This window comes from Simochromis diagramma, unplaced genomic scaffold (assembly GCF_900408965.1).
Source record: "Simochromis diagramma unplaced genomic scaffold, fSimDia1.1 OVJJ01000333.1, whole genome shotgun sequence".
NCBI classification, from domain to species: domain Eukaryota; kingdom Metazoa; phylum Chordata; class Actinopteri; order Cichliformes; family Cichlidae; genus Simochromis; species Simochromis diagramma.
This window is the reverse complement of record NW_024386765.1, coordinates 1,628,936-1,653,794: the sequence shown is the minus strand read 5'-3', so window position 1 is coordinate 1,653,794 and position 24,859 is coordinate 1,628,936. Positions and strand designations below refer to the sequence as shown.

General features: G+C 39.3%; 1 protein-coding gene across 1 annotated transcript in view; it reads left to right on the top strand.

Annotated features, from left to right (window-relative positions):
- nrn1la (neuritin 1-like a) overlaps positions 1-23,586 on the top strand; it is a 102,807-nt gene extending 79,221 nt beyond the window's left edge. Inside the window, exon 3 of the mRNA XM_040035217.1 lies at positions 15,685-23,586. Within this exon, the coding sequence (XP_039891151.1) occupies positions 15,685-15,985 (301 nt within the window). The 3' untranslated portion in view covers positions 15,986-23,586. The remainder of the gene's footprint in view (positions 1-15,684) is intronic.
- The last annotated feature ends 1,273 nt before the right edge of the window (positions 23,587-24,859 follow it).

Sequence of the window (24,859 nt, the reverse complement as noted above, 5' to 3'; positions counted from 1 at the left end):
AAGATCCACAATCACGTGCCCATTCAACAGTGCACACGTTTTCAAAAATGCACACACCGTCACAGCGCGCACACACATGTATGCTACAGTGCAGTCTGAAAGAGGGGATATGATTTGCATCTAGGCCAAGGCTGCTCCATTGTCAGGGTTCTCCCAGGAGTACAGTACTGCTTTTATTCCTCATATTCACAATAGGCATTTTGCACTTGCAATCATTCAGTGCGGATTGAGAGAAGGCAAGGTGAAAAGGAAATGTTTGGGGGTAAACATACTGAGAATTTATTCTCAATAGAATTAAAATGTAACCTTTTGCTAAAGCTTTGAAGGGAACACATGAACAATGGGTATCGCTTTACTTTGTATCTCCTATTCCTTTTTACTACTTACTTTGTCAGTGGTTAAAGAATATAATTTCTATTACAATTTCAAACTGTAAATTTTACATATATCTGATACACATGCCAATTTTTACACCTATTTTGAGGGAGAGTATCAACATCTGTAGCATCAGGCTTCATAGCGGAGTATACAAAATATGTCAGACATTAAGTTTCATTTTGAAAGAATAAGACTGAAAGACTGTGAGAATCGCTCCATCCGTCCACCCATTCATCCATCCATCCAGTCACAGAGCGAGAGGCAGAGTACACCCTGGACTGGGTGCCAGTCTGTCATCCATTCACTCTCATATTCGGCAGTGCTAACCTCTGCACCAATGTGCTGCCCAAGTTATGTGAGAATGCGTGACTTAAACTGGTCTTTAACCCTTTTTCTTCTTTTTAATATTAAGTAAACTTTTCCTGAAAATTGATTTTGCGATTGGAGGCTGTATCGTAGAATATTACCAATTGAAATTTTATTAATGGCTTGACGAAGTGTGAATCATGGCATTGTGAACTCGTGAATTTGTGGGTTTTAGCAAACGTAGACCTTGAGCCCGGGCCAGCTCTAGTATTTTTGGACTAAATGTGTTTTAATTTGAGTACCTTAAGGCTGAATAGATCAAGGCTTCATTTATTCCCCCTGTAGAATGTTATCCTTGGAGAAAGTACAGTTGTAAAGGTAATTGAAGTACTTCAAAAAATGGAAAAATCTGTCTTTTGAGAGATGTTGAGAGGTGCTTCAGTTATTCTTCATCTCTGCTATGGCCTTGTCTACAAAGGTTAGGTATGAATCCATCCATGGGAGCTAAAAAGGATATGTCTTTTTCTTTTGTCTTCATGTCTATGTAGTTTTTGCTGAAGTCTGAAAGTTCAAAAAAAATACAAGATTTGCATCTAGGAAAGTTTAAGCCTTTGACAAATTACTAATAAAGACTAAAAGCTTAGAAGCAATCACTTTTTTAGAAAACAAAGAACAGCATACCAGGTGTGCCTGTTGGGAAAGGAAAAAGCTACAATTTGCTTTGTGCACACACTAAATAAGTAATAATTGTTTTTGTTGACATGGAATGGTTTGCAAATTCTGAATCTCCAAACTCTTTGCTTTTAAATATGAAGCTGAAATTTGGTTTTAAAGACCAAATGTGTTTCTTGTACAACCTCCATTTTTCATCCCCTTAGATCTGAACATTGACTCTCAACATTAAAACTGTATGCGCTCTCACATAATGTACATATTCCACTATTACAAAGTGAAATTCATTTATTAAGTATACATGTAAAATATACAGTACTGTGCAAAAGTTTTGAGCCACCTCTCCAAGGAGCCAGACTTTCTTACAGGATCTTGGGCACTAGTTCTTGAGACTTTCTGAAGACCTTTCAAAGTTTATATTTGGGTGTTTTCTCCTATTTCACTCATTTTCAGTCCAATCCCTGTACCTGACCTTTTTCAGGGGAATTTTTTTTAAGTCACTTAACACTAACTTATAAATCATTCAAGCATTAAGGTGCATAACTGACAAAAATAACACAGTTTGACATAAAATCCTATTTTTGCAGTGACCAGATGATTCCCAAACAGCTGTTAGCTAAGAAACATATCTCGGCATGGTGTGCACTATGTCCTTAAAAAAAGAGGAATTGCGGCAAGTGGACAAAAAGAAGAAGTGTCAGGCCTAAAAAGCTAATTACAGCAAATGAACAGTATCTGAAAGTCATGTCCTTAAGAAATAGGAAGAAATCTAGCAAAGACCTGACACGGGACCTGAGAGATGATCTGGTCCTTCAGTTGATCCATCTACCTTTTTCTGAACCTTAAACAGAAATGATGAAGACTACTTAAAGAAATTACAAGAAAGCTTGGTGAAGATAGTTCAGGCTGTGTTGAAGCAAAAAGGTGATCACACCAAATACGCATTTTATATAAAGTCTGTTTTTACCTGTGCTGCATTTCCATGTACAGTGATGGAAAAAAACGTTTGCCCCCTTCTAGATTTCCAATTTTTTTGTATGTTTGTCACACTTTAATGTTTCAGATAATCAAATAAATGTAAAATATTTAACAAAGATGTGCAGTTTCTAAATAACGGTGTTTATGATTAAGAAGAAAAAAACAGATCTACATGGCCCTGTGTGAAAAAGTGATTGTCCCCTAAACCTAATAACTGGTTGGGACACCCATAGTAATCAAGGATTTGTGATAACTGGCAATGAATCTTTCACAGCACTGTGGAGGAATTTTGGCCCACTCATCTTTGCAGAATTGTTTTAATTCAGCCACATTGGAGGGTTTCCCATGATAAACCGCCTTTTTAAGGTCATGCCACAGCATCTCAATCAGATTCAGGTCAGGACTTTGACTAGGCCACTCCAAAGCCTTCATTTTGTTTTTCTTAAGCCATTCAGAGGTGGACTTGGAGTGTTTTGGATCACTGACCTCTTCCAAGACCCAAGTGCGCTTCAGGTTGAGGTCACACAGATGGCCAGATATTCTCTTTCAGGATGTTTTGGCAGACAACAGAATTCATGGTTCAGTTTACCACGGTAAGTCTTCCAGGTCCTGAGGCAGCAAAACAACCCCAGACCATCACACTACCACCATCCCTGTTTTACTGGTGGTATGATGTTCCTTTTCAGAAATGCTGTTACTTTTACACTTAGATGCAATGGGACACACAACTTCCAAAAAGTTTCAGTTTTTTCTCATCAGTCCACAAATTTTCCTAAATGTCTTGGGGATCTTCAAAATGTTTTCTGGCTAAACTGAGACGAACCTTTTGGTTCCTTTTGCTCAGCAGTGGTTTTCATCTTGGAACCCCGCCATGCAGACCATGTTTGCCCAGTCACTTTCCTTAATGTGGACTCATGAACGCTGACCTTAACTGAGGCAAGTGAGGCCTGCAGTTCTTTGGATGTTGTTCTGGGTTCTTTTGTGACCTCTTGAATGAGTCGATCTTGCACTCTTGGGGTAATTTTGGTCGGCTGGCCACTCCTGGGAAGGTTCACCACCGTTTCATGTTTTCGCCATTTTTGGATAATGGCTCTCACTGTGGTACGTTGGAGATCTACAGCTTTAGAAATGGGTTTATAGCCTTTTCCAGACTGAGCAATCTCAATTACTGATAAAGTGTGACAAAAATACAAAAAAAATAAGAAATCTGGAAGCAGTCAAACACTTTTTAACACCACTGAATGTCTAAAAGATAACATATAGGCAGTGATTAAAACCTTAAGAGTATCTTAAGAGAGGATGAATGACAGGATGCACTTTTAGAATAAAGCTTAGAGAACTCCTGATTCTCCTCTTTTAGCTGAAGTATTTGTGAAGTGTGAAAAAACAGCAAGGTAAAATCCAACATTTGTTTCCTTGGTTACGGTTACACAAACAAAAGCTGGAGTCTACCGATCCCTAAAACGGGTGTTATCAGAAAACCCTCTCCTCTTTCATTGCAGCCTTGCTATTTGCTTTTATATTTCTATTCTCTACAGATTTAGATAAGGCCATTCATGCTTTCATTGCATCTCATCGCAGTGCTCTTTATTCCTATTCCTACCTTAGTTTAAAGTCACTTTCAGCTCTACAGCTCATTTGGGATGCAGCAGTTAGGATTGAAACTGCTGCCAAACAAAGAGGCCATAATATTCCCGAGTTCAGCATCTCTTACTGGTTATCTCAGAGATTTAGAAGTCATTTAAAGTGACAAGAAGGGAGGCTTTTGTGCTTTACTTTTTCATTTTCCCATAAAAAGCTGCCAAATATTAAACAGTACCACCACAGATGCATAAAAATCCTCTGCTGCTCACGAGTTCAACATGTTAGGCAACAGAACATGTATAAAAATAGTCATTTCATGTTTAAACCTTTACATGAATACTGCAGATGCAAACTAGAGACCAGCTCTTGTGCAAAGGGAAAAAAGGATTTCTTTTTCTTTTCAGCAAGGCAAAGGAAGCCTTCCTGAAGCGCTTCAACCTGGTTACGCTAATGGAGGCCGGTGAAGGTGAAGTCTGATGGTTTTAATATGAAACATTTTTTGCAGTCTTCCTCAAAAGTAGCTGACTTGTTTTCATTCATTTGCTTCTTTTTAAATATCTCAACTTAGTGAAGCCGAGAGGCTCCAACAGTAATTTTTATTTATTATTATCATTATTATTTCATTTTTACCTTTAAAACCACAGCTTTAGACCCAGTAATCACTCTGCTTTCTCCAGTGTCTGCAGGATGCTACCAAATGATGTAGACAAAATCGTTTTTACATACGTTTTTACATTACAAATCGATGGGCTGTGTGTCTGTGATCCAGTTCATGATAGTCTCAAATACTTGAAAAGAAAGCAACTGTATTTCTTTTTTGTTCATGAAGATGTTTCAACACTCATCCAAGAGGCTTCTTCAGTGTAAAACAACTGGTGGAGAGTCCCATGTGTTTAACCCCTTGTTAACCACCACTTATCCCATCTGCCACAGAGTGGGACGCTATAACATTATAGAATAGAATAGAATTAGAATAGAATTCAACTTTATTGTCATTGCACATGTCACAAGTACAAGGCAACGAAATGCAGTTAGCATCCATCCAGAAGTGCTTTAGCCATGATATAGATATATATTGGCAATAGTATAGAAATATAGATATATTACAGAAATGGGTCTGTTATAGGTAAGAGGGTACAAAATATGGGTCTATTATGGGTATGTTACAATGTACATGGTATGAAGGTATGTTATGAATATGCTATAACTATAAGTATGTACAGGCTGTACTGAGTGTACAAGCTATGTACAGGCTATGAACAGGATATAAATATGAAAACTATACAGAAGACAACATTGTCATCCCCTATGTAGCCGGTGTATCAGAGAAACTCAGGAGAGTTTTCTCCAAGCACGACATCCCAGTGCATTTCAGACCCAGCAACACACTCAGACAAAAATTGGTTCACCCGAAAGACAAAACTGCAAAACACAAACTTAACAACGTGGTGTATGCTGTACAGTGCAGCGAGGAATGCCCAGACCTCTACATTGGAGAGACCAAACAGCCACTTCACAAGCGCATGGCACAACATAGAAGAGCCACCTCCACAGGACAAGACTCAGCAGTCCATCTGCATCTAAAGGACAAAGGACACTCTTTCGAGGATGACAATGTTCACATTTTGGACAGAGAGGACAGATGGTTTGAAAGAGGAGTGAAAGAATCCATTTATGTCCACTGTGAGCGACCATCTTTGAACAGAGGCGGTGGCTTACGACACCAACTGTCTGCCATCTATAATCCAGTTTTGAGTTCCCTTCCCAGACGTCTTAATGCCCACTCATATCCTGGGTCATCTGACCTCAGGAAATCACATGATAGGGTGGGGCCAGGTCTCACAATGAGCTCACCCGAAACCCTGGGTGATTGTGACCCACACCTGTTTTTACACCTTGGCTCATGTGATTAGGTAGAGTCTACCTAAGATTAGGTAGACTCTACCTAATTACATGGTAGAGGATCATAAGGGGGTCCTTCTGTCCCTCTTTGGGGGGATACTACCACTGGGTTTAAATCTGGGACTCTCCACCATTTGACCCTAGAACTGAAGAAGCTTCTCGGATGAGAGGTGAAACGTCTTCAAGCAACTTAAAGAAGTCCAGACGCTTTTCTTTCCAAGCTCCTTAGAATACAGAAATATGAAATATAAAGCTATACAGAAAATATGAACTATGCAAGTTATAAACAGTTGTAGAATTATAATTATATAATTCTAATATAATATATAATATAATTATAATTCCTCTGACTGGGAGAATTTATATTATAAGACAATATATACTCACAAAAGTTACGAGTTAAAAAACCAATATCTAAAAACATATCAATCCCTTAAAGCCACATGCTAACAGGTTTGCTCTCTTTAAAAGTAAAAGCAGCCTTGACTTCTGATATTTGTGCAATCTATATTCAGTTATTTAAACCCTTAAGCAAACAAGCAAGGTTAGTGAAAAACACATTTTACACAGAAATACTCAAAAATGCCTCTGTCTCTGTTTAAAATAGTGATAGTGTCTCCTTTATGTTCTTGTTTGTGATTTGAATCATTGTGTACAAAAAGACGTTAATCCAACTGTTGGGTCTGTGTTTCCACATGCCCCACTAGTTTAGAGACGTATTAGAGTATTTAGAGACTCATGAAGAACACAAGACATAACAGAACATCTTCAACCGGTTTTTCACTCGCTAACGAGGGAAGTTTTGGGTCAGAACCAGCTCTTGGAGCTCCCGCTCCTCACCTGTCTCCAAACCCAAATCCTTCAAAAAGCAGCTGTCCTCGTAGCCTTTTTATTCCCATGACAGTTACAATACACAATACAACACAACACAAGCACCTCCCACCGTAAAACCCCCCAATGGTTCTAAGACAAGGCACTATATGTGTGTATGTGTAAGCACCTGTATGCATGTGCAAGAATGTGTGTGTGTGTGTGTGTGTGTGTGTGTGTATGCATGTGAGAATGTGTGTGTGTGTGTGTGTGTCATGGGGGTGCATTTGTGTGACCTCCTGCTGACCAAAAGGATCATAAAAGCAGGAAGCTTACAACACAAGAAAGATCTTCCAGATAGAATGTATCTACAATAAAACCTCCCTGGCTGGAGAGGTGGTCAGGATCAAAGGAATGGCTTCGATCCTACTGCTTGAACTAAGACTTTACAAATTTAAGAACCACAATGACAACATTCAACAATTAGACTTAACACCAACGCATCTCTGTCATTTTATCATTACTTTGGACATTAAGTGTCTGTCTTGAGGTTTCTGAAGCATTACCTATTCCTGGGTGAAAGTGGAAAATTGCAATTAAATCAAAGTTTATCCTGTTAACAAACATTCCTGGGGTTATAAATGATGGCACAAAGCTTTCCATTATTCTTGCTTCACCGGTTGGTCGATTTCTGTATAAAACTATGAAAAGTTTTTCCACTGACATCATCAGATGCTGTGTTTCCTCTCTTAATATGTTCAGACAAGCCTTTACTGCAGACACTTTCAGTTCCTGCTTGTTTGTGGGTCTCTGCACATTTAGTCTTTTTATTTAATGTCTGAAAGCGATGCTCTGTTGGGTTTGAGATCAGGTGACTAACTTGGACAATGAAGAACAACCCACTTTTTTGCATTGAGATAGTTTTGGGTTGCTTCGGCTGCATGTTTTGAGTTATTGTCCATTTGCACTGGGAAGCGCTCTGCAATCAGTTTAGCAGCATTTGTCTCAGTCTGAGCAAAGAGTCTGCCCTGTATACTTCCTGCTACTTCTATCAGTACTCACATCATCAATAACCACTAGTGACCGGTTTCACTTGCAGCCATACATGCCTATGCCATAACATCAATGTTATCTGCTTCACATCATGAGCTGCTTTTCTCCTTGTACAAGTTATTTTCAATATTTTGTGACCAGGTCTAATCTGGACTTTTAAGTGTAAACATAGTTTTGCACCGTCCAATAAAGACTGTATTTTCATTCATTAAAACATTTCTTGGTTGTAGATGTTTAAAGTGATAGCTATACCTGAACAAGAGTGTTCTTGACTTGATGAGATGTTGTGAAGTTGCTTTTCTTGTCCTTTTGTGGCCTTTCAGATTGTTCGGTATTGCTGAGCTGGCCAGCAAGAAGTTTTGCTGCCTCTCCAATAACTTTACTTTGTCTTTTATACCAAGCAATGGCCTCCCTCGCTGACATCGCTTTGGACCCTTATATTCAAAATTGTAATGAAAAGCTATAAGATAAATTTTCAACAATCATCTTCAGATATTATGTTTGTTTCATTTGTCGTGAAATAAAGAAAGAACGGGTCTCAACTGGCTATTTTCAACTATTTGGGGGGGTTTTAAAACTGTAATGAAATCTATATGTAGTCCCCCTCTGAAATTGGGAGGCTATATATAAAATGGCTTTAATTCCTAAACAGTTAAAGCAACTTTTTTGCAAAACCTACTGAATGAAAACTGAAAGTCTTCACTTCAATCACAAATTGACTCTTTCACTTACAACTCAACCCTACAGATGAAAAGAGGAAAACTCCAAAAGCTGTAAGTGTAAACTGATTTAATGACTGAAAGATTAACTTGAGCAGTGTCAGCTATAGTCATTTAATTTTTTAATTTTTTATAATTATCAATGTAACAGCTGTAAAACCATCATGTAGTCTTAAAGTTGGAACTTCACATGATTCTATGTAGGTTACTAACCTCGAGAGTATCAAACGGTGCTCTAATTCTTCTCAGATTTACTACATTTAGGGTACAAACAGTCTCTCCTGTTCTCCTCCCTAGCACTGTTTTGCCTCCCCAAATCTCCTGAACTAACACTGTTTTGACGAACGTGTTACATACAGCTTCCTCGCATGTCAGTAATTGTTACCAGTGACAGAGAGCCACGAAACTTAGTGAACACCCAGATGGTCAAAATAGAAAAGAGAAACCAACAAAAAAATAAACTCAGAATTGGTGTTTGGAGATTTTTGGATGTCAGCAGCAGCAGCATGCTAACAGCAGAACAGACGTACTCTCAGGAGGTTTTATTATTGTGAAAGCAGCTGCTTGTCTGTCAGTGTCCTCGCTGCGTTTGTGCTGTCTCTGCACCACCTGTGACTGTGTGCAGAGACCCGTACTCTTACGTTCACAAAACACTGAAGATAGGAAAGACACACAAACTCCACAAACTCACACCCGAATCAAAAAAAAAAAGAAAAAAAGCTGCACTCCTGCGCAGGACGCCCTCCCTTCCTGACTTTGTCTTTCTCGTGTTATCTTCTAGACACAGTCCTGCACTCGCTGCTTTTTTGTCCACATACACACAAACGATAGCCAGATGCTGCCCTTTCCACCTCCTCCATCAGCTGCTCCTCCCACAGCAGCAGGAGAGCTGTTGTCCTCTTACTGCAGCCCTTTTTGTCGGAAGTGGTCCACTTAAGTCCTGGATAAAGGCCAACACACACACACACACACACACACACACACACACACACACACACACACACACACACACACACACACACACACACACAGTCATTAAGAGAAGCAAAGCCTGCAGTAATGATGGCTACTTTAATTATATGAAGATATACGTGTGAAATCATGCATGTGTGGTCCCTTCTCTGAAGACGGCTTAAACGAATTATACGTGTGTGACAGAAAAGAAGGCGGAAGCGTGCTGGAAGCTGTCAGAGGAAGTTTAAAAATGTGTGTGTCTCGGACCGTGTATGTGCGTTTGTATCTAGGTGCTTCTGATCAGCAGCAAATGTCATCAAACTGACATCCTGTACTGATACAGTAAGAAAAGTCACCCAGAACGAGAAAATGATGTTTCTATGTTTAGAGCTTCTGCTTCATGAGTTCACTTTCGGTGAAATTTACAGCTACATTTCACAAGATTAATAACGACGTCAGCCTTCGGGGCATCATGGTGTTAGACTGCAACAAAGGAGAACATCCTGTCTCATTATGATTTATCTATTTGTTTGAATTAGATTCGGCTGATCAGTTCCTTTAGCAGTGGACTCATCCATAGTGTTTTCCTGCAGCGTGGAAAAAGCCATAAAGCATATGGCTAAATGAACTGCGCTGACATTTTGTGGATAGTTAAGAGCCAGAAAACACTTTAGTTTGATTCGCTTTTCAATTTGAATCGATTCTTCATTTCAAATGGGACCACATATTTTCACTGTGACTCCAGTTCAGTTCCTGTCCTTTGCCCACTGCGAACAACTATGTTCTGATGTGGGTCATTTTCTCACTGCCTAAAAAACAAGCAGACAGAGGAATGTGGCAATTAAAATAACTTGAGAGCATCACACAGTTTTCTTTTTCTTTCTGTATAAACATATTTCCACAACCCTATTTATTTACGAGGTTGAGAAAGTAGATGGGTGGAAGGATATTTTGATATTCAATTTGATTTAATAGGTTGACACAGATGCAACAAAAGACTTGATAAGATGTGTAATGCTTAAAAAACACCTGGTCAAACAAATTAGCATCCTAGAGAGGCTGCGTCCTCCAGAAGTGAAAATGGGGAGAGGATCGCCAATCTGGCAAACACTGTGGGCAAACTGTATGCTGTGAATTTTGGGGTTTCATCATCTACAATTCAACAATAGATCAATAAAAGATTCAAAAATCATTAATGAGTGTTTTTAAACTCGAGGCACTCAGGGAGCCATGCATTAGATACAGATTGCGATTCTGCAATTTAACGCACTAAAAAACCACACTGCTTAACACCGCCATCAACACTGTCCTGGAAATCTGAGACATTCCCAGTGCTTGATAGATCCATCCATCCATCTGAGTCAATTTGTTTAAATTTCAGTAAACCAAAATATTTTGTCACATCTACTATTAGGTTTTAGTTTCCTTTTAGTTAACTACAATAATCTTGTTGTTATCATACTTAGAAAAGTGCGACATTGACTCAAATGCAATTTTATAGTCATCAGTTAAGCTAACACAGGATGCTAGAATACCTGGAGAGAACACAACATGAAATCTTATTAAAATCAAAAGTATTGAATTATATGGAACCCCACATGGGACACGGGGGAATATAAAAATTAAGGCGAACTTTTGCGAGATGTTGCAAAGTTTTGCGAGATCTCGCAAAACTTCGAACTGGTGGGTAAGACATCTCCGAAAACGTCGGAGCAATTTTGCAAATATGCGATGTCTTGATAAACGGAGCAGATATTTGAAGTTTTCACAGCTACATTCTGAAAATATCTTAAAAGTTTATTTTGTGACCCAGAAATGATAATAGTAAAACTAAGTAGCTGCCGCCATTGTTGGAAACTGGAATTGGCTGGGCTGCACTATGAATTCTGGGATAGGTGACGAGCCAGGCGACGAAAGCTGTCCCAATTCGAAAGCTTAGTTTTAATATTACTCTTTCTGGGTCACAAAATAAACTTTTAAGATATTTTCAGGTGAGAATGTATCTGTTTAAACTTAAAATATCTGCTCGGTTTATCAAGACATCACATATTTGCAAAAGACGAGAACTTTTTTTTTTTTTCCCCATGTCCCTTGCAGGGCTCCATAGAATTATAATAGAGGTTATCTATCCTACAGATAAAGCTTGGCTTTAGCTATGCCATGCACAGTGGTGTTGTGTTTAGCACTGTAGCTTTGCAGCACAAAACTCCCAAGTTTGAGTCCCCCGTGATTAAATGATATTTGTTTCAATAAGACGCAGCGGATGCAGTATCTAAATAATATACCTCGTATGTATTGTCCAGTAATGGGTTTAAATGTAGCTCTTGTCTTTTGAAAGTTGGAGTGCTGCATGATGTTTTGACGGCATTAATTATGAAAACTTTTGTGTTTTTTGAGTGCTTCTGTGGCAGACTTTGAACAGAGTCATCTGCTTCTACTTTTCCCCCCCAACTCTGCGCCTCGCTTCTCGTAGTTAACTCTCCTCAGAGACAATTTAGGCAGCACAGCCACAATGAGAGGGAGAATTAGCAGCCAATTACAGCCAAATAGACTTGCTGTGGATGTGGAGCTCAAGAGTGTTTGGAATAAAGTTTAATTTTGTGTTTCGCTGCAAGATATCCTTTAAAAAATATCTTTGTGCAAGATTACTTAAAGTCACTTCTTCCTCACCTGCCTCTCATCGTAAATAATGCTTCCTTTCATTTGGCTTTAAAATAGATCTAAGAAAGTGTGTCAAATTCGTGTTTTGCTGATGGGTATAACACAGCAGTGATTCAACAAACACGCATTTACCTTCCACACTCTAATGAAGGTTTTTCCACATTTCAGTCTAACCCGTAGGGTGACCCTTGCTCTCAGAGCATCGAAGATCAGCAGATGGTCTCTTGGCAACAACTGAAAGAAGTCAAGGGAGCAAGCAAACAGACTGGATTTGATTTACTCGGTGAAAGGACGAATGCCTCACTGTCAGCAAATCTTTACCAGAACTGCCTGTTTAAAATCTTTTCATATCATTTGATTGAGAATAATAATGGCAATTAATAATTGATTTGGGTTGTTTATACTCAAGGTGTAACTGACTTAGATTTAGGTGAAAAAAGAAGTCAGTGAGGTGAAGACACAGTGACAGGAGGCTGAATGTCAAACTTGAATGGAAAAAGTCACATATTTTCTGTGCTTTTAAAAAGTCTATTTAATGCACAAGTGCAGAAAAGGAAAGTGTCATGGTTGGCTGTGTGGCAGGCAGGCAGGAGTGGTGGACCCAAAATGCAGGACTCTTTGGAGCCGAGATTTAAACTGAAAACGCAGTCTTATTGCTGGACAAACTTCTACATAAAATAAGACTCACAAAAGCAAAACAAAACTCTAAACTGAGGTGCTGGAGGACTGGAATTCATGAACACACAGCAAGTTGAAGGTACAACACAACAGGGAGCACAGGAAAACACAGGGCTTATATACACAGGGGAGTAATCAGGGAATGGGCAACAAGAGGGAGGCACAGCTGGGAGAAATCAGGCTAACAAGACAGGGGAGAGGTAAAACTGAACGCACTGACATGAGACATGAACTTTCAAAGTAAAACAGGAAACCAGAAACCATCACACACAGACTCAACACTGAGAGGCAGACAGAAAATAACGCATGGAACCCAAACTATACATGAGGCAACAAATCCTTAAACACGAATAAACAGAAACCTAGAAATCCAATAACAATCAAAGCACAAGAGTATCAAAGGGCAGCCCATAGTGCAAAAATAAACCAAAACATCAGAAACTCAAAATGCTGGGTCGAACCGACCCAGAACCGTAACAGAAAGAAAGATAAGGGTCTACGGGTAAAATAACATGATTTTGAGGATTTGGTTTGAAAAGCCCCATGAAACACCTCTCATACAAGGTCAGTGTGTGTGTTGCTGGTTAACTACACATAACTAGTTTAAAAGTTTCTAAAGCATCCTGACGATTCTGCAACAGAGTAATGATGCAGTGTTTTAGTCACCATCAGAAACGTCTAGCCTCCAGTTTTCAAAATTTATAAAACTGTTATCAAAGTCCTTTGGCAGGAAAACTCAGGTAGAAGCAGAAAAGAGGTTTCCAAAGAAACATTTAAAGTCTCAGACTCACTGTAGATATTGCAGTTCACTCTGAGGGGGTTAGGAATATTTTGACAAAAGTGTTTGAGATGTTTCACTGAAGACATCAAGGTGAACGTCACTGGCGATGCTGAAGAAAAGAAAAGTGTGTCCTACAGTAATCGTGCATGAAGATTTTATAGTTTTTCGCTTAAATGGGGAAATCCTTGATTTCCCAGGGGCATACAGTGGGGCAAAAAAGTATTTAGTCAGCCACCGATTGTGCAAGTTCCCCCACTTAAAATGATGACAGAGGTCAGTAATTTGCACCAGAGGTACACTTCAACTGTGAGAGACAGAATGTGAAAAAAAAATCCATGAATCCACATGGTAGGATTTGTAAAGAATTTATTCGTAAATTAGGGTGGAAAATAAGTATTTGGTCAATAACAAAAATACAACTCAATACTTTGTAACATAACCTTTGTTGGCAATAACAGAGGTCAAACATTTACTATAGGTCTTTACCAGGTTTGCACACACAGTAGCTGGTATTTTGGCCCATTCCTCCATGCAGATCTTCTCGAGAGCAGTGATGTTTTGGGGCTGTCGCCGAGCAACACTGGACTTTCAACTCCCGCCACAGATTTTCTATGGGGTTGAGGTCTGGAGACTGGCTAGGCCACTCCAGGTACTTTCAAATGCTTCTTACGGAGCCACTCCTTTGTTGCCCGGGCGGTGTGTTTTGGATCATTGTCATGTTGGAAGACCCAGCCTCAGTTTCATCTTCAAAGTTCTCACTGATGGAAGGAGGTTTTGGCTCAAAATCTCACGATACATGGCCCCATTCATTCTGTCCTTAACACGGATCAGTCAGTCCTGTCCCCTTGGCAGAAAAACAGCCCCATAGCATGATGTTTCCACCCCCATGCTTCACAGTAGGTATGGTGTTCTTGGGATGCAACTCAGTATTCTTCTTCCTCCAAACACGACGAGTTGAGTTTATACCAAAAAGTTCTACTTTGGTTTCATCTGACCACATGACATTCTCCCAATCCTCTGCTGTATCATCCATGTGCTCTCTGGCAAACTTCAGACGGGCCTGGACATGCACTGGCTTCAGCAGCGGAACACGTCTGGCACTGCGGGATTTGATTCCCTGCCGTTGTAGTGTGTTACTGATGGTGACCTTTGTTACTTTGGTCCCAGCTCTCTGCAGGTCATTCACCAGGTCCCCCCGTGTGGTTCTGGGATCTTTGCTCACCGTTCTCATGATCATTTTGACCCCACGGGATGAGATCTTGCGTGGAGCCCCAGATCGAGGGAGATTATCAGTGGTCTTGTATGTCTTCCATTTTCTGATGATTGCTCCCACAGTTGATTTTTTCACACCAAGCTGCTTGCCTATTGTAGATTCACTCTTCCCAGTCTGGTGCAGGTCTACAATACTTTTCCTGGTGTCCTTCGAAAGCTCTTTGGTCTTGGCCATGGCGGAGTTTGGAGTCTGACTGTTTGAGGCTGTGGACAGGTGTCTTTTATACAGATGATGAGTTCAAACAGGTGCCATTCATACAGGTAACGAGTGGGCGACAGAAAAGCTTCTTACAGAAGACGTTACAGGTCTGTGAGAGCCAGAGATTTTCCTTGTTTGAGGTGACCAAATACTTATTTTCCACCCTAATTTACGAATAAATTCTTTACAAATCCTACCATGTGAATTCATGGATTTTTTTTTTCACATTCTGTCTCTCACAGTTGAAGTGTACCTCTGGTGCAAATTACTGACCTCTGTCATCATTTTAAGTGGGGGAACTTGCACAATCGGTGGCTGACTAAATACTATTTTGCCCCACTGTACAAGGAGGTATCAAGGGACCCATCCCCTGGGCACCATGAATGTGTGTGCTGCCATGATAATCAATTTGGTAGTTATTGTATTTCATTTTGAACAGCGTCTAAGTGATGAACTAATAGATTATGCACTCAAAATCTGCAGTCGTTAGAGCGGAAAGTAAATTTGAAGTTTAGTCTGAACCACAGACTCACTCACCTCTCTACAAAGGAAATGCTTTAATAATTCCTGTTTTGTTTACATATGAAGTTACAGCTTTCTGGAAAAATCCAGTATCTAGTGCAATAGTTTGTACAGATGGATAAAACTGCTCTGAATGTGGTGCGCGCTGAAATATTAACATGATCCACAAACCAAATAATCAGATGTCTCCGTCTTACTCTCGCTCCTCTCTGCAGGTCGTGGGATGAGTTCCATGACTGCGCTAACGTGGCGATGGCTGGCTGTCCGGAGGAAGCGGCAGCTGTCTGGGAGTCTCTCCGCCAGGAGTCTAAGAAAATGCAGTTCTCCGGAAACCTTTATGACATGTGCTCCAACCGTAACACCCACCCAGCGGCCTCGGTGTCCCCTAACGGCTCACCCAACCAAGAAGAGATCAACCAAGAGTCTCTAAGAGGGAGTGCCTATCATGTGGCAGGCTGCCTCCACTATCTCCTTCTACTGTCTCCTCTGCTGCTGCCGTTGTTGTTTTGGATATAAATACCCCCAAAGAAATGGGATTAGTGTGAATAGATATAAACTTTGTGTACTTTTTCTTCCACGATTCCATAGACTTTTCACTGCTTCTTCCTCTGCTCTGCCAGGGGTCGAATATTTCTAACTGCATGTTCAGAGGCTCGACAGTCTTTTTGATAATATATCTCTAAATTGCCTGTGCTGTTTCATGCATATTCTCTGCCTATTAATTAGATTCTCAGTTGAAAAAAGCTCACAAAACTCACCGAGAGATACACAAGCCCTGCAAACACATACATAGTTGAGCAGATGCATACTGCAGCCTCGCATCATCCGTCTTTATCCTGTATCCTTCTAAATCTAGTTAGTACGAGCTTGCATGTGATGGTTTCAGGGTGAGTCTGTCTCCTTGAATGCAATAAGATAAGAGATTAATAAGAGAAATGTAATAACTAAGACTTGTTTGATAAACTTGAAAACAAAGCGATGAAAAGACCAGATGCCACAACTAGTTACTGTTAACCCCACTTTTATGTGGGCTTTACATGATGAACAACACCCATTTCTTATTTACTAAATGCAGACACAGTGCTGGGTGTGAGTAGTTAAGATATAATGATGGTGACCATGATGTAGTTCTAATGTTAAGAAATTAGTTTTTCAGACTAAAAAATAATTGGAGTCATAAATTACACTTGCTGTAAATGGAGCTAACTTTGAAGCTAACTAATTTTGAATAATGTTCTTATTTAGAGAAAATGCATCACAGTGTCTTCTGTGGGTGCAGGAGCAACACGAGCTCTGAGCTGAAGTTCAATTGAAGTCAGAGTATGCCGGAGTGGTTTTTATTTGCTGCTTGCTCAGTTATGAAGTCCTCTGGGGCTCCTCCTTGGCATCCTGCATTGGAGCCCTACAGTATGGGACCAATATGTTCTCCAGTCAGAAACACAACCCACTTGCATGCCAAGTGGATTTCATGCTCCAGGAGTCATAGATTTGGCCCTGCAGGCCTGCTTGAGCTGCTTGTTATTCTAAGTGGTTGCAGGTAACAGTTGTTTCTGTCTGGCCCAGGATCAGATATATTATGAGATTAGAGACAGATAGAGAGTGAGAGAGATGAGTACAGCTGGAAAACATACAGTTCTGCCTAGTTGAAGATTGAATCCACTTGTCTCGCAGCGAGTGTGTTTTACACAGGGGGCTTTAGGTTGCAAGTTTACTTTTCCTTCTCCACAAAAAAAATAAATCAAAGCCAGGTCAACTTTAAAGAGTTACGCTAAGATGTGTGGATGCACAAAACATAATCCTCAAGGGACCACAACAGTGCACCAACTTTAAGAGAGGTGGAAATAAATGAAATTTATTAGACAAAAAAGATCCAAAGAGAGCTGCGTAATAGCTGATTGAGTCTGTCTACCTTGCCAGTGGCAAGTTCGTTAAATGTACCTTACAGAGTTGAAGAAGAAGCCGAGAGGCATTTCAAACAGATTTATGGATGTGTGACAAATGAAAGAAAAATGCAACATAAAGTGCGTCTTGATTTTCCAAGTCTCTGGAACTCTGCTTGAGGGATGAAACATCATTCTCCCAAAGATATTCCCTTTATTTGGTGTTTTGATGATGGCAGTGAGGAGTGCTGTGTAACAAAGCAGCCCGAAATCTCCTGGAGGTTCAACGGGGTTGATATTGAATGAGAAGGTCATAGCAAATGATTCAGACTTTTCCTTTCCCATGTCCATTCAACGACCCCTTGTCTACTATAGATGGCTGAATTATCATTCTGGAACAGTTCATACACTGTATATAAAAGATAGACATAGCCACCATGATAACAACCACGGGTCTGTGAAGTCTTACCATGAAGCCTAGAGCTGAATATTGTTCTGGTTGCTTTTTATGTTTTGAAATCAGACTGAGACTGAAAAATTCAAGAGACACGGCACATTTATGTTGTAGCAACATTGCACAAGGGTCCTTGTGGACGTCCATGTGCATGCCTGTGTTTTTGACCATGTGGACTGATGCACAGAGAATTTACATTGCAATGCACCAACCTAACCAGCTCCCCAGGCAACAGACTTCAAGCAGATTTCAAAGATGTATAATAACAAATATAGAAGTATATAAGAAGTAAAAATAAGTATGTCTCCATCTGCATCCACAACAGTGAAGCCAAAGGAAAACAAGGAAAACAAAATACATTTTTCTTATAGATTCACCTATAAATCGAGTTCTTTTTGCAAATGGCAGATTCACCCCCTACTGGCCAACAGACGGAGGAACATGCAGGAGGAATCAGTGGTACTGAACAGGCCAATCACAATAACGTGGGCGTGTCGAGGACACAGATAGTTACATTTTGAGAGATGTGCATGCCAGGTTGCATTGTGGAGTTTCGGAGAGGTTTGCGGTTCTGGTGTAGTTGCCACGGTAACAGTGCAAAATGCAAATGTAACAGAAGAGATGAGAGTCACATACGCAAAAGTGTATTTGCAGTGCTTGTACCACAGTCTTAGGGAGCAGAGGGGGTGTTATGCTTTTTACTGCCCGTGGTAAGGAACAGTTTTTTAATCTGTTGGTTCGCCACGCTGGCTTCCTTTGCAGACCTCAAGTATGTCCATCTTTTATATACAGTCTATCGAAAGACCTTTTCCAACAGGATAGTAATCTTTCAGCTTAGACTAAATTACTAAAACAACCTTTATATATTTTTACACATATACTTTTTTGTATAACTGGACTAAACCCGTGTAGTAAAATGCTCCAACAGCATAATAGGATGTGCTCACAGTAGTAGTAAAAGGTTCAGGTTTTTCCTATCTCCGTTCTCGGCTATTTATTTATGCAGTAATTTAGTTTAGGACATCCATGTCAAAAGCAAACTTTGCCCTACAAGCTCAAAAGCTCAGCACAACTGAAACTCCAACAAATATTACATTTTTAATCATTTTTTAAATGTTAAGAATAAACAGCAGCAGGAACCCACTGACAGAAACAGTGAGACAAATTTACACTAAAAGAGAAAAACTCCAACCATCACACAGCTCCTTTTTTTACGTGAGGGACTTCATCCACAGATATGCTTGAATTTTTTAAAGAGGCTGCTCCAGTTTTGAACTTTAATTAAACTGACAGAATTAGCAATTAAGAGGCCTCAATGGCTGACTCACTAAGGTGCAGCAATTTGAGAACTATCTTCATGGAGCTCTGATAAGATGATGCAACTGGAGATTAAATTTAAGTAAATCCTAAATGTGAGGACACACAGGAAGATCACACAAGACGTGTTTGTATAAAATCCTACAGCACAGTGAGTGCTGTCAACATGTCCCAGGGTGGTTTATGGAAATGTAACAGGTTTAGACCTGCCTTTAAAGACTCTTACATACAGAGGTACTCCAAAACACAAAGAAACCTTCTCAACTCTCTGTTATGAGAAGATCTGTTGCATGAACAAATCCGATTTCAGCGATTTTTCAATAACTCTGCAGTGTAAATGCAACATTATTGACCAAAGCTGAGCAGGGAATTATTTCCCAGCACTGCATTTGAGACTATACATCTCGTTGCCTCCGGCAACAGCTTGGTGTTCTGACAAATAGCTTAAATTGGACTGAAAGGGTGGCAGGAGATGGAGAAGCAATCTTAAACACCAGTACATCACTGTCCCATCAATGGTACAGTATATTTGGCTTTATTACTCTGAGCAAATGACAGTGAAAACAACAAACATGTTGCCATTTATTCATTTCCTCTGCAGCACATTTTGATTGCTACAGAAGAGAATAAATATGGTTAGGGGCTGGGGTTTCCATATCCTTTTAAATGCTTTATTAAAGAACCAGACTCCTCTGATACGATCCTTTTTCAATCAACACAACTTTGCTCCCCTCTTTGTCTTTATGACCTGCAGGATCACAGTCCCACTTCTTTCACTAATTATTAATTGTTAACAGAGACACAGAAAGCCAAAAGTTTCGTGCTGATCCATCATCAACTTACTCACACTACAAATTAAAAAAATGAAAATTAAAAAAGGTTTTGTTAGCCTATTTAGCGATGCATGGTTATGAATGTGGAGCTGTTTCTTTGAATCATACAAACTCTGCATTTCTAAAGAGATGATAGAGAAAGTGAAATTAGTGCATCTTTTAATAACAGCTGATTCAGTTTTGGGCTTTTTAGGAAACCAGGAATCTTTGCTCACCAGGTGACAGACACTCTTCCTGTCTTTGTTTATCGTCCTGGCAATGTTTGTTTTTATTTATAATTTATATTTACTACTGTTGAAGAAAGCAGGGTTCACCAACACGTATTTGCTCTACCTTCCTAATTAATCATATTATAAATGTGATATGTGAACACAATGATTTTTGTGTTTCAGAGACAAAGATGTAGATATCAAACAGAGACAAGGCACATACACACACACACACACACACATATATACATATATATATATATACACAGAGAAGAATGATTGTTTTCCTGATCTTGTTACTCGCTCCTCAAAAAGGAAGCACTTAAGTTTTTAAATACAGCAGTCAAACCAACAGAGAGTAGGGGTGATATCACACACGGGGCTCGTTCAGCTGCAATAAAAGTTAATCAGTTTCTAGTCTATTTTTCCATCAGCAAACTCACCTGGGTTTTTCCAATATCAATACACATTTTTAGTGGAAAAAAAAATCCATTTAGTAAAAAGAATTACTCACAGGGTTACCGAAGGACCTCCAACACACAGTTCTCCAAACTAGTTTATTGTTATCAAGCTTTAACTGAAGCACAGATGTGATCTAATTCGGATGCTCATTTTTCCGACTTTAATGGGGATCTCCTTTAGGGATATGCTGACTAAATCATCCTGTATATTCATAGACTGATTTGTATGTGAGGGTTATAGATAGCTTTCCTTTTTGTGTTCATTCTGGAGGGATCGTAGCACATAAAATTCCTTTTTACTGGCTGTAAGAGCATTTTTTCACTACATGAGAGCTGACCATTTTCTCCAGCCAGCCTTTTCTATAATTATGTGGAGGTGAAACACCAGCTCTGCCTCTCTGTAGTGAATGTTTCCCTCACCTTCAGTTTGCCTCCTGAACTCCTGTTGTCTTTCTGCCTCTGCCAACTCCTCTCTGTCATTTCATTTGGCTCCTCGTCTGTGATTCCGGTAAATATGGCGGACCCTCAAATAAGTTAAATTGTAACTTTACGTTTCCAGAAAGCTTGAACCATAAAATGGACATTCCAGACTGGATATTGGCGTTTACTTCATCCAGACTTAAACAATTGAAATTATATAATTTATGAACAATGAGGAAATGTGTTGGGGTTTCTTGCCCTGACTGTTTTGTGCACCTCACAGTCTTAGTCTGACCCATAAAGCTACAAAACTAACGTTTACGGTTAATACGTCAGCTTGAAATAAAACCATATTTCCATTATGTATTACAGTATGAACAAACAAGAGTTAGGCTGGAAGTATCATACAGGAAATTTTGATATGAGATTTACTGGATCAGACTTGTGAAAGCACAGACAGACAGCTATCACCTGGATAGCACACACATCTACTCGCATTTAGCTAGTGACTGCGAGCTCAGCTGTTGTTTCAGGCTCATAGCTCAAACCTGAGGCCTCCAGTTATAATTACTGATAAGAGGGGAAAAAAGAAATTACTAGATACTAAAAAGTTTGGGAAGTACAAGATAAGTATGGCAGTGACCTATGTACGTCATTAAAGACGCATTTTGTGAAGAGAAAGGCAATGAAAGAAAATAATTCTGCTTTTCCCCTTCCATTTATGGCTAATATAAAAAGGAGTGAGAGAGTATTTAAATGAATCTTAATGTCTCCTCCCCTTATTAAACACCGCTCATAAATTCAAACTACTATTTCGAAAGTCAAGTCACAGTTTTATGACAAGAAACGCACAGACTGACAATGAGTAAAGTCACATCACTCTGTATAGTGTGAATACTTAAATCTCTGTTATTATCAGTGTATATAACAGTTTCATATATATATATCAAATGTCATATATGCCTTGCAATTGCTACTTTTAAAGCTTTAACATTTTCTATTGTAGTGTTTCATCCACTTTATTCCTCTCCCCAGGACACATTTATCTGCTCTTTAACAGCTGCTACCACTGATCGTATAACATACTGAGCTTTTTAGAAAAAAATTATATTTATTTTAAAAATATGCATTAGAAAAAAATCAGTTCATAACTACTAGATATATGTCCTTAATGAGAAAAATTGACGCTTGATTGCAAAACAAAACTCTGGAAGGTGTCATGAGCAGCTCTTGTGATATTTGTTTTATGCTAAAACAATAAAATAAAATGAATTTGATTAAATGACCAAGCTCATCAGTTGATTAATCAGCATTTTTAAAAATGTGCTTTGGGTGTCTTATATGACATCGAGTGGTGGTGAGAACAGCTCTCTTCATTAGACCGTTTGTTCTATATAAGCAGGGCGTTACTGCTGAGCTGTCAGTCACCTTCACATTAAATGAACTTACAGCCAAATACATAATTGCTATAAATGATAGAGGAAAATTGACTCGGAGCGTAACAATTTTAAAGCCATAAAGTGCACGTGTAATTCAAACTGTTACATCTTCTATCTTTGCAGCTAGATTGTTAATTGTAACTGCATCTTTCCCTCTTTTTCTCATTTTGATCCACGTTTCAGACTAAATTGCCGTTTTCTCTCCTGAAAACTGTGCTTTTGGGCCTCACTTTGATCTTGTCACACTTTAGCCCTTGGACTGTTGAATTTATTTACACAAGGGCCTTAAACCACAATCTCCTGCTTGGCAGTCTTGTTTTTAATATCTGTTTGGAGACAGGCAAAAAATAAAAATGCTAAAATGCTTCTTGTGTATAAAGTAAATCCAACCAACATGCTTTGATTTTTCAGATGGGCCCATAAACGAAGCGCTGAATGACTTCAGCTTCCTATAATCTACTCATGTAAAACACACTCTGTGTTATTTGAAATAACTAGTCTAACAATATGAAATCCTGTCACATGCTGGATTTTGCCAGAAAAAAACACAACACAAGCTTTATATGTGCATTTATTGTTGTGTGTGTACACAAACAGTGATTGTTTTCTGTGTTTAAGGTTCTAAGTGTGTGTCTGTGTGTGAGATGGAAAGTGTGGTATAAATCAGGTGTTAAATGAGTGATTTATCAACACAACATGATGTAAATTTCATTGTTACTGATTAAACTGCTCTTCTTCGACACTTTCCAAACAAGATGGCATCCCCTAACCACGTTTGTTTGTTGAATTAGCATGCAGAGCTTTTTGCCTTTTTGTGTGCAAATAACAGAGGACTAGAACCACGTATATGTACGTGCATTATCATATGAAATATTCATTTACATTCCTATGTGAGGATTAGGTCATTTCAAGAAGTCGTTAGTATTCGGGAGATCTGAACATCATCACATCATGGATGAAGGAATTACTCCACGGATGAAAGCGGGAATCTTCACGACAGCAGCTCTGTGCACATACTGATCACATAAGTGTATTTTATTGTGGACAGTGACAATGAATGCTCAGTATTGTACATCAATAAATACAGCCATAAGTCTTTTGAAATGATGGAGACGCAGCATTTTCTGCTTCTAAAAAGAACTTTGTGAAATATTTCTGTATTTGTCCTTGGCTGTCTTTGATTATGTCTGCTTTCTCTCCTTTTTTCTTACACCTTTATATCATATCACTCTGCTTATCTTACTTTTTTCCCTGCCCTATCAGAAAATCCATCTACATGTCGGAGGTTTTGCTACCTTTATAGAAAATCATTAAACTGGTGCTGATCTGACAATCTGCTTGTCCTCATATTACTCAACAAATGTTTCGTGGTATGAAAACTACAATATCTTATTTTATCAGCATCATTTAAGATCTTGGAGAATAAAGTTGTCAACCAGGAAAGGGTGCATGCTAACTGAAGCTGCTGGACTGCTTTGAGGCTGAGTCTTATGAACTGAGTACATCACTGAGTCCTTGCGTCAGACTTCCATCCCTCCAATTTCTATAGTTTATCTGGGTTTGGGTCTCGAGATCAAAAGTTTAAGTTGAGATGCCAGGACCTTCCTCTCCTTGACCATCTCATCTAATTCCTTGGGAGGAGACACTGAGGCATTCCCAGCCAGACAAGAGATGCTACTCTTCAGGGTGTCTTGGGTCTGAGTGGGTTCTACTCATGGCAGGACATCCCCTAAACACCTCACCACCTCCTAGGCCAAACATGGAAGCTCATCAACTAAAAAAGTAAGTTCATACCAGACATAAGTTGCAAAAGCTAGAACAGCTTACTCTTTTATACCTGTTGCTTCATCACTCATCTTTTTTTCACTTTCGATGTGTTTACACCACTGAATTAATCATTAGTTATTATTAATAATTGCTGCTTCTCTTCCTCCCCTCACCCTCCTGGGTTACTGGCCGACCCTCCCTGAGCCTGGTTCTGCTGGTTCATCCTGTTAAAAGGAAGATTTTCCTTCCCCCTGTCACCAAAGCACTTGCTCATAGAGGGACATCCGACTGTTGGGGTTTTCTTTGTCTTCTCTTTTTTGTATTGCATTTTTATTTATTTTTGACAATATAAAGTGCCTAGCAGGAACTGTTGTGATTATCTATATAAATAAAACTGGCATTGAAAACTGAAAAACTGTGGCACAATAATCAGTCAAGGCCTTAAATCTAGCTCAATGTTTTGTCTGGAGATGAATGAGGACATGCACTTTGTACTTTGGTACAAAGGAGGATTTTCGTTTCATTACCGCAAGTAACATTTGCAGATGACAGTGCCTGGAAGGTTGGAGGTATGCACTAGGGAAAAGAGCAAAGAAAGTTAGCAGAGGCA